Source organism: Chanodichthys erythropterus, chromosome 2 (genome assembly GCF_024489055.1).
Source record: "Chanodichthys erythropterus isolate Z2021 chromosome 2, ASM2448905v1, whole genome shotgun sequence".
In the NCBI taxonomy this organism is placed as follows: Eukaryota; Metazoa; Chordata; class Actinopteri; order Cypriniformes; family Xenocyprididae; genus Chanodichthys; species Chanodichthys erythropterus.
The window spans coordinates 13862036-13871433 of record NC_090222.1 but is presented as its reverse complement, the minus strand read 5'-3'; the positions used below and the strand labels follow the sequence as shown (position 1 = coordinate 13871433).

Below are 9398 nucleotides of genomic sequence, written 5' to 3'. Positions count from 1 at the left end.
TATCTAAAACATTAATTTTGTTAAAAGATTGTTTGGACCCTAGCATTGTAAACAACTATTTCAATTTGCGTTATTTTAGAAAATGTCAACTCTAATATGATGCATGGTTAATAATGTTGTGCGCTCTTGAGTGATAGAGTCTAAAGTTTTTCCCTCCCTAAAGCATCACGCTCATCATTGGTAAATCTGTGCCATGCTAATGCAATGCATTAATGTTAAAACGTCTATTGGTCTTCTGACTCCCACATCAATAACATTGATAGACATATTTCATAAAGGCCCATCAGGTGAAATAATGGCATGTCTGTGTCAGGGTGCATTATTCATGGAAAACTACCCCCGATGCACAAATGGACAGAGTATTGAACTAATAGAGTGTTTCAGGGAGCAAAAGAGAATGCAACAGAGTGCTTAAATGAGAGCAGGGAAACTGTATTTAATTAAAAACAGTAAGAGGTTAGAATATGTTAAAATCATTAAACATCAGACCAGGTTTAATAAAACTTACCTGGTAATATTCTTATGATTGGTGGCGTCATTGATCGAGGCCCTTTCACTCTTAAAATTGGGGTTAACAGTGAAAGTTTATCTTTGTCATGTTTTTGTAGTGCCCATATTGACTGGACAAGCGGAGCACACATGACTGGATGGTTTAATAACAGCTTTGTTTCAGTCTTGAGCATCAGTTGGGCTTGTATATTTGTTCACACCAAAAGTGACAACCAAAATGCTCAACTTCTTTAATTAATCGAGTGGTTCCTGATTGGTTGTTTTTATTGTTCATCAACTGAAAACAAATACACATTCTGAAAGTGATTCTAATGGCATGGTTCCTGTTTTGTTATTGCCTGGTTTGAATGGCCCTTAAGGGTTAAGGTGCGTTCACGCGGCCTCGTAATTCCTGTAGTTAGATTCTAGCTTGTAAAAAGCTTTCACGTCCCCGTAGAGCTCGTAATTACAGCTTGTAAGCTAGGCGTTTTCTGAAAGCTCCCAGAAGTACCACGTGGCCGCTGTAGATTGATTTATTAGGTGTTGATAGTGGTGCCATGGAAACGCATAATTCCCAGTCCAAGGACCAAAAGGACGTGAACAGCTCCAAATATAACGCCACGTGTTATTTCAAGATTCCGGTAAATACGAGGTGACGTGAACGCAGCATTAGTTCACCCAAAAATGAAAATTCTGTCAATTATGTTGTTCCAAACCGATAAGACTATATTTTTAATCTGTGAGCTTTCTTTCTTTTTCCACTAACAGTGGAAAAAGCTACCACTTTCAAGCACCAGTAAGGTAGTAAAGTCTATAAAAACATCATCAAAATAATCCATGTGACTCCAGTGGTTTAACCTTGATGCTCGAATGTTGTGTTGATGCGATGTGAATGTTTGTGGAGATTCATATTTTGCAAATAGTTTGTTTTTTTTTGCACCTACAAAGCACTCGTGTCACTTCATTAAATTGAGGTTAGACCACTGGAGTCACATGGATTACTTTAATGATATTTACTACCTTTTTGGGGCTTGAAAGTGGTAGGAGGGACAGAAATCTCTCAGATTTAATCAAAAAGATCTTCATGTGTGTTCTGGAGAGGCTTACGGAGAGTCTTACGGTTTTGGAACTATATGAGGGTTAGTAATTGATGACAGAATTTTAATTATTTTGGGTGAACTAACCCTTTAAGAATGAGAAAAGAAATCTCAACTGATTTCCCAACCAGGAATGAAATACAAAAGGCAATTGTGACTTTCTCAGTTTATTTTTTTTCCTCGCAATTGCGAATTTCCCCCTCAGAATTGTGATATAAACTTGCAATTCTGAAAAATAGCAAATTCTGTTGCTAGATATAAATCACAAATGAATGTTACGTGGCTTACACAAAGGGAAAAAAAAAAAAAAAAAAAAAAGTGTTTATCCCGCAATTCTGATTTGATTAAAGTCCAATTCTGTGAAAAGTCAACTCGCAATTCTGACACACTATTGTAAGTTTACACCTGAAAAAAAAAAAAAAATGTAAACTCGCATTTGAGAAAAAAAGAAAAAAAAAAAAGTTGGAATTGCAAGAATTAGCTTTTGTTTTCATTCAGTGGCAGGAACAAGCTTCCATACAAAAAGGCACATTAAAGTTACGGAAACTGTAGAAAGCAAATGAAAATTCATTAAAGGCAAGAGTTGAGTTTACGATAGACCCTTTTCACAAGGATTCTTAGAAATCATAGTTGGGATCATTTTTGCTCTCACAGTTGCCCCAATGGCAAGAAACTCTGAGTTTATAACCATGCACTTGTTAGAATGTGTGTGAAGGATTTAAAGAGCATTGGATCTCCCACTATGACCACCAACCAGCATTCACTCATTTGTTGAACCTTCCCAAACTGTTCTTACATCACGCACTTTAAATGAGTCTCCTGTGACCACTTGCATTCTGAATATGTTGAGACCCTCCCATTTCATGACTGATTTTTCTTATTGAATAAAGGAACCAGTGTTATGCAGCTTACACAAATAGAATTCTGAACAGTTAAACAAGGTTTTGAGTTTGCAAAAAGTTCAATAGAAGTCTACCCAAATATTCATAGCCCTATAGCCATGGCAATAAGCCTCAATAGCCGTGTTTCCACTGCCGGGCCAAAGGCAGGCGTGCTAATGCATGCCAGGGCCGGTCGCGTTTCCACTGTCACTTCCAGGGCTTGATCGTGCCTCTTCGGTGCCAAAGGCACGGGTTTTTCGGCCCACCGAAAACCTTGGTCCAAAAGTGGGCCAGCTGGGGCTTGAACAGACTTAAAAAAAAAAAAAAAAAAAAAGGTGCAGTCAAGGTGAAAGGCAGAGCTAATCGTAGTCCGGTGATTGTCTACATGCTGAAATGGATTGGGTGGTGAGATGTTTGATCAAGGGAGGTGCGTTTAAGGGCGGTTTAGATCAGTGCTGCAGAGCTAGCCGACCAACAGTGGAAACGCAACTTGATTTTGGCCTCGCTGCGTAAGGTCTGTGGCCATAGGCCCAGCCCAGCACGCCGTTAGCCCTGGCTCGCACTGGCCCGACAGTGGAAAAGCGGCTAATGAAAGCCAATTAAAATGCTGGTTTCCTTTAAATGAACACTGACAACTTTAGAATGAGTGCTCACTAGATTGATGAAAAAAAAGACAATAGCTTCCATCCATTTCTCACAAACAGAGGACTTTATTCTGTCACAGGTCGTTAGCAGACAGAAAAGCCATTTGAAGTCAACATCCATTTTTAAATCTCACACAAAAACAGAACAGGGCGTCTTCATATAAAAATAACATTGGTCTTCAAGTTGAGCATGTAATTTCCTTCCAGGCATGTGGTGCAAACATCAAACCAGATGAGAGGTGGGTCACGTATCAAAAGTGGCAGAAAGGTCACATCTATTCCTTGGAGGCCATGTGCGCCATCAGGTCACAAACACGGTTGCTGTACCCGAACTCATTGTCATACCTGTGGAAGAGAATGGATTAGTCCCATTCAAAAGCACAAGCAAAGAGTTTCCAAAAGCAGTTTCTTGTGCCCTTCAAGTGGAGTCAAATCTAAAGTTGTGAGTTCAGAGGAAACGAATGACCAAGTGAAGCCATATTTACAAGAGAGGAAACTGAATTCTAAATGATACACAAGTAGCAGAGTTGTGCCACTGGAAAGGGTGGAAAGATGACAGACATCAACTGTTACAGTAAAATCAATACTGAAGGCCTTTCATTCAATGTAATCAATAACTATAACAGATGCAAAGTGGCACTAGCTGCATTTGTATGAAAAGGAGAGCGAGTCTGTGGTGTGATACCAGAGCTGGCTTCGGATACCCAGATGAGTGGTTGATTATGCAGCGTTTCTATTGACAATCATAATCAGTGAACACACCCATAAAAGGCAGACCCAACAACTTCAGAGAGCAGCATAATAAAGTCCTATAAATCTCTATAGAGATCAGCGAGAAGTCTACATTGAAAAAAAGATGAATGATCTTGCAAATTTTACATGCTGCACTTTGATTTAATGTAGTTATTTGAGTTTGTTCAAGACATGTCATAGTTAAGTATTATGACATGTCACTGAGGTACAAGTTTAGGTCCACTTGAAGGCAGAATCTTACCATGTGACCAGCTTGACAAAGTGATCGTTGAGGGCAATGCCAGCACCAGCATCAAAGATAGATGAGCGACAATCCCCGTTGAAGTCAGTGGACACAACCTGCACACACACAGATTATAATATGCTAAAGACTTCTCCAAAACCTTTAAACCCACAACCTTGACAATTTGATGTGCATACCTGGTCCTCTGTGTATCCCAGAATGCCTTTCATGGGTCCATCAGCTGCAGCCTTGACCACTTTCTTGATATCATCATACTTGGCCTGCAGTCAGCAGAGTAGACATGAAGACCTCAAATTGAGGTTGTTCAACCAAAACCATTTTTATCATGAAGGTTTGTTAATAAACTCACAGGTTTCTCAAGGCGGACGGTCAGATCCACCACAGACACATTGGGGGTGGGGACACGGAAGGCCATACCGGTAAGCTTGCTAAAACAGGAAGTACCAAGCATCAGAATGTGTTGGGATCATAGAAAGGGGAAGCAAAAAATGAAAGGACATCAAATATGTTAAACTTCCCCAAACAGAACATTCCACTTTTGAGTAAATATCACAAGACACTTCTATGTGTTGCAGCTCAGTCAACGCTGACCTTTAAAAAGTGGGCATGCAGACTACTTTTGTGGAAGTGGGTGTTGAGTTTTAAAGCACATTTGGGAAATGAGTGAAATTGTAAACTAATAGATTTGTTCTTTAAATGTCTGTCATGATGGACAGATGGGAGTGTGGCACTGACCCATTGAGCTCAGGAATGACTTTGCCCACAGCCTTGGCAGCCCCAGTGGAGGCTGGGATAATGTTCTGACTGGCACCACGGCCATCCCTCCACAGTTTCCCAGAGGGCCCGTCAACGGTCTTCTGTGTGGCTGTGATGGCATGAACAGTGCTCTAAGAAGGAGAGGGGTGAGAGTTAATGTTCTGGGAACGATAAAACCAAAGCTTTACTTGAATCAACTGATGCATTTTAAGAGCCTAGTGTGTAGCTTGGCCAGGAAAAAGAACAGAACAAATTGTCAGACGCGTCACAGCAGGTCTCAGTTTCAGGTGAAAAGGCTTTTTGCCGAGATTGGAAAGGCCATTTAATCTTACCATAAGACCTTCAACGATGACAAAGTTGTCATTGATGACCTTAGCCAAGGGAGCCAGGCAGTTGGTGGTGCAGGAGGCATTGCTAGAAAAACAGACAGGAGGAATCAGTCACAAAGAGAACTTGATGAATCTCTTAATGAAATGCAGGGATTTTATCTATGTGGAAGAGACATGTTCAATCACATTCAAGTTAAAGTTTGCTTTAGTACACCCCCTACAGGACATAACCGTGATTGCATATCTCTGCATAACATCTGCCACAGTATGAAATAAGTTACTATGTTAAATTGTTTAGAAAATGCCAATCATAAACCTATATAATATATAATATAATAATCAATATTCATCTATCCATCCATTAAATGCATTTCATTCAACTGCATATCCTTACCTGACAACACTAAGGGAATTATCATATTTCTCATGGTTGACACCCATGACAAACATAGGGGCATCTGCACTGGGGGCAGAGATGATGACTCTCTTGGCACCACCCTTAAGGTGAGCCTAGCAGGAGAGAGCAAAGGTTCAGACACAGGAAAAGCACAGTAGCTTTGATGGCTGACAGCTGATATAATGACTACAGTTACATACAGAAGCCTTCTCAATGGTAGTGAAGACACCAGTAGACTCCACAACATATGTGGCACCTGCATCACCCCATTTAATGTTGGCTGGGTCCCTCCTGCATGGAGAGATCATACAGATGGAGAAATCATGAGCACATCAGAGTATACGGCACTGAATGCCACATGTAATGTTTGTCAGGACAGCACTCACTCGCTGAAGACGGTGATGGCGTGACCGTCAATGACCAACTTGCCGCCTTCTGCCTTAACCTCACCCTTGTACTTGCCATGGGTGGAGTCATACTTGAACATGTAAACCTGTGAAGAGAAGGGAGTGATTTTTTTGGGTGTAAAATAAAACTCAAGCTTCAAAACTGTGTGAAAACTCCAAGTTATGATTCAGGAAGTTCAATCCCATCCCAACCAAAATTAGGAACTTGCCATGTAATCAAGGTCAATGAATGGGTCATTGATGGCCACAATCTCTACTTTCTTGGACTGGAAGGCAGCACGGGTCACCAGACGCCCAATGCGACCAAATCTGAGAGACAGAATGAAAGAAACTAATTTTAAACCATTTTCTGCAACCAATCTCATTTCAAAAGTATATGCTACAGTTCAAATAGCACAACAGAACAAGAGATGTTTCTTGAGCACCAAATCAGCATGTTAGACTCTATGCTGAAAATCCTGTCTTTGGTGTCAGAAATTACTCCAGCGTCACAGGAGTAAATTTATACAATGAAATTTGAAATTTATTGCATTTGATCAATTAAAATTCAGCCTTTGTGAGCAGAGACCATAATCCAACCCCAACATTAAGATTTTCAATTACAAGCTCCATGTTTCCAATGTTGCACAAGTGAGAGCAAATATCTAACAGTTAGTCTGCAAATCACTAGATGGCGCACATGTCACATTTCTGAATGGATACAAAACCACTTCCTGTCCTCACGAGTCCTGTGATCTTGTAACCCACGTCAAAAGACAGCCAGTGAAAAGCTCCACCCTTTACCAAACAGAGGGTCCTAACCTTCCAACCATTCACTATGTTCTAATAAACTAAACCCTGAAGAAGAGCTTAGTATCAGATAAATGATCCTACCAAAGCATCAGAGACAGTTAGCCAGAGCATCAAAAGGCTTGCCCTCTGCCATCCAGACTTTGATAAAGAATTTCTGTAGGCCTCCAGCTGTCATTGTGAGCTATTTTGGTACCCATAACGCCATTGCTGCACAAAAGACAGATACGGAGGACTGACTGCATGAAATCCTCTTCCACAGCACCACTTTCATCTACCCATTAAAATCAATAGGCCAAAGACAGACAGGGATCACAGTACATACTGCTTTGCACTGATAAGACCTACTGATACGGTGAAAGTACAACAACTTCAAAACATTTGCATGAAGTCCGTGAAGATTGAGAAACCGGCCAAAGGTATAAAGTCATGTAGATACAATGCTCTTGGTAAACAGGGTTGACCATTTGATCAGTGAAGTTAGACTTTAATTCAGGTTAAAATCAAAGCTCGCAAAAGGGAAGTTGTAATGTCTATAAAAGACGTGAATGAGACAAAACACAGCTTTGAAAAAGTAGCCTATATTTTAGCATACCTTTAAAGAGATAAAACATTAATTCTCTTGTGTTAACATTAGTAAGATCAAAGAGTTGTGTTATTAGTCAAGACACTACGTGAACATGAATTGACTTTCCCCAAGTAGCATTAAGCTGCACATAACTTTGCAGGACAGTAGGTCGAGTCCTTCAGAAGGTCTAAAGATGTTGCAAAATATTGAGTCTACGTGTGCATGCGTGGACATTGATGTACCTGACCTATGCATGTCGCTTAAGGATCACATGTCTTGTTGCATAACTCTATAAGCTTTGGAAAGGTCACAGCTGGTGCTGGGGTCTCCCATTGCAGAGACACATCAGCTGGTCAAAGACTTGAATTGATTGTTGGATACTGCATTGTGACAGGTGTAAGAAATGGCTTTTAACTCTGACCCTGGAGTAAAAAGTGATTCAAAGAGGCAAAGTACACAGATAAAACGTGCCATTATTTGACGTCGCGATGACGTAACAACGCACACACCGCGATGGCACAATCCCAACACAGCGGCGCGACTGGCTCGCGCAGCCGACGCCCCCCGCCAATCATTCATCAGAATCAATAAGCAGTCCAGTATGGAAGACATTGAATTCTTTCAAAAAGTTTGATTATTAAGGGGGGCTTTCTTCGATTTATCGGCACCTTTACATTTATACTATTCAACTAGCCAAAACATTATTATAGGCTAAACAGTGTTAGTATGAGGGTCTCAAAGTAAACGTTTCCAGACAACAAATGTTGATTTCTGGACAGTAACGGTGTTGCATTTGTATGTATAGGAATGCTTACCCGTTGATACCAACTTTAACCATGATGCCTAATTTGGTCTTGTCCTCTGGAGAAGAGAGAAAGAGAAGAAAACTCAATTATTTGACCAGCTACATTGCGTCAGTCGAAGCACAAAGTACAGGTTGTGAACTCGCAGAATTCCAGAGAGTGTAAACTTAATACCTCTATAAACTTAAATTTATAGTAGCCTATAGCGCATTACGTTCAAAAATGTCCTTTTAGGCCTAAAACATGCTCATTGATAAGTCATTTTGAGTTGGGCTTGAACAAACGGCTTTAATGGAACATTGTCGCAACCTCTGCCACACTTTCAACTGTGCTCCACACATAGTTAAATATTTAATTTATAACCTCAATAACGAATTCCTGCCACTATGGCTGCATAATAAAACATTCAAATACATAACATGATCTAAAAACAGTGTATTTCAAGCTGGTATGAATGTTCATTTACCGTTTGTGAGAAGCCTCTGTTCGTCCTGACACTTGGTGTGAGTGGGCTGATCATGAGTATGAGGTTAATTTATATCTGGTGCGATAGCGGTGGCCACGCCCCTTGGACTTTAGGCCATAATTACCACGCCCCCTTAGAATGTCAAGGTCATAAGTTGGATGAAACAACTGCATTTCTTAAATAATTATAACAAATCCAACCGAGCTTTAACAAAAAGTTTTTACATATTATATTAAATATAGACATGTTCAGAGTTTTCCTTTGTCCCTTTGTGAAAGCAGCAGTGAATAAGTTCATGGTTAACATCTTCAGTAATAGGCCAGGCCTTTTTTCCTGTAACTTCAGGAAAAAGGCCTGGCCTATTAAAGACATTTATGATGAAATGTCCTTGCTAATGGTATTCTCTTAAAAAAGAAAATCTGATTTGAGCATGTCTGTCCACCCTGACCTTCTAACAGTAACTGTCCCAGACTGAGAGCGAGATGAAGCAGGGGATCAAATCGCTCTCATCGTGAGTGTGTGACATTTACAGGAAAGACCATGACCCTTCCCTTTTACCCAGCCATTCCTGCATCCCAGAATCCCTCACATCGATAGGAAATCCACTGCCTTTGCACCTGCAGAAAAGTTGTAGATCCAAGAAAACTAGAAAAAAAAAATGTTTTTTTCAGACAGTGACAGGGTAGATTAATAGCTTGGTTTATAAATTTATATAGTCAGTTTCATCACAAAGTACATTTGATTAATCGCATTATAATCTTTCTGTTGTCTGTCA

At 40.3% G+C, this 9398-nt stretch overlaps 1 protein-coding gene across 1 annotated transcript; it reads right to left on the bottom strand.

The window, feature by feature from the left end:
* Positions 1-3153: 3153 nt before the first annotated feature.
* Positions 3154-8737, bottom strand: gapdh (glyceraldehyde-3-phosphate dehydrogenase). Its single transcript, XM_067401735.1, has 12 exons — positions 8624-8737; positions 8170-8215; positions 6207-6306; positions 5977-6083; positions 5791-5881; positions 5588-5703; positions 5197-5278; positions 4844-4995; positions 4458-4536; positions 4285-4368; positions 4106-4203; positions 3154-3456 (listed from the first exon to the last, which is right to left on the bottom strand). The coding sequence occupies exons 2-12, from the start codon at positions 8190-8192 to the stop codon at positions 3387-3389; spliced, it is 1002 nt and encodes a 333-aa protein (XP_067257836.1). The 5' UTR covers positions 8193-8215; positions 8624-8737; the 3' UTR covers positions 3154-3386.
* Positions 8738-9398: the final 661 nt, after the last annotated feature.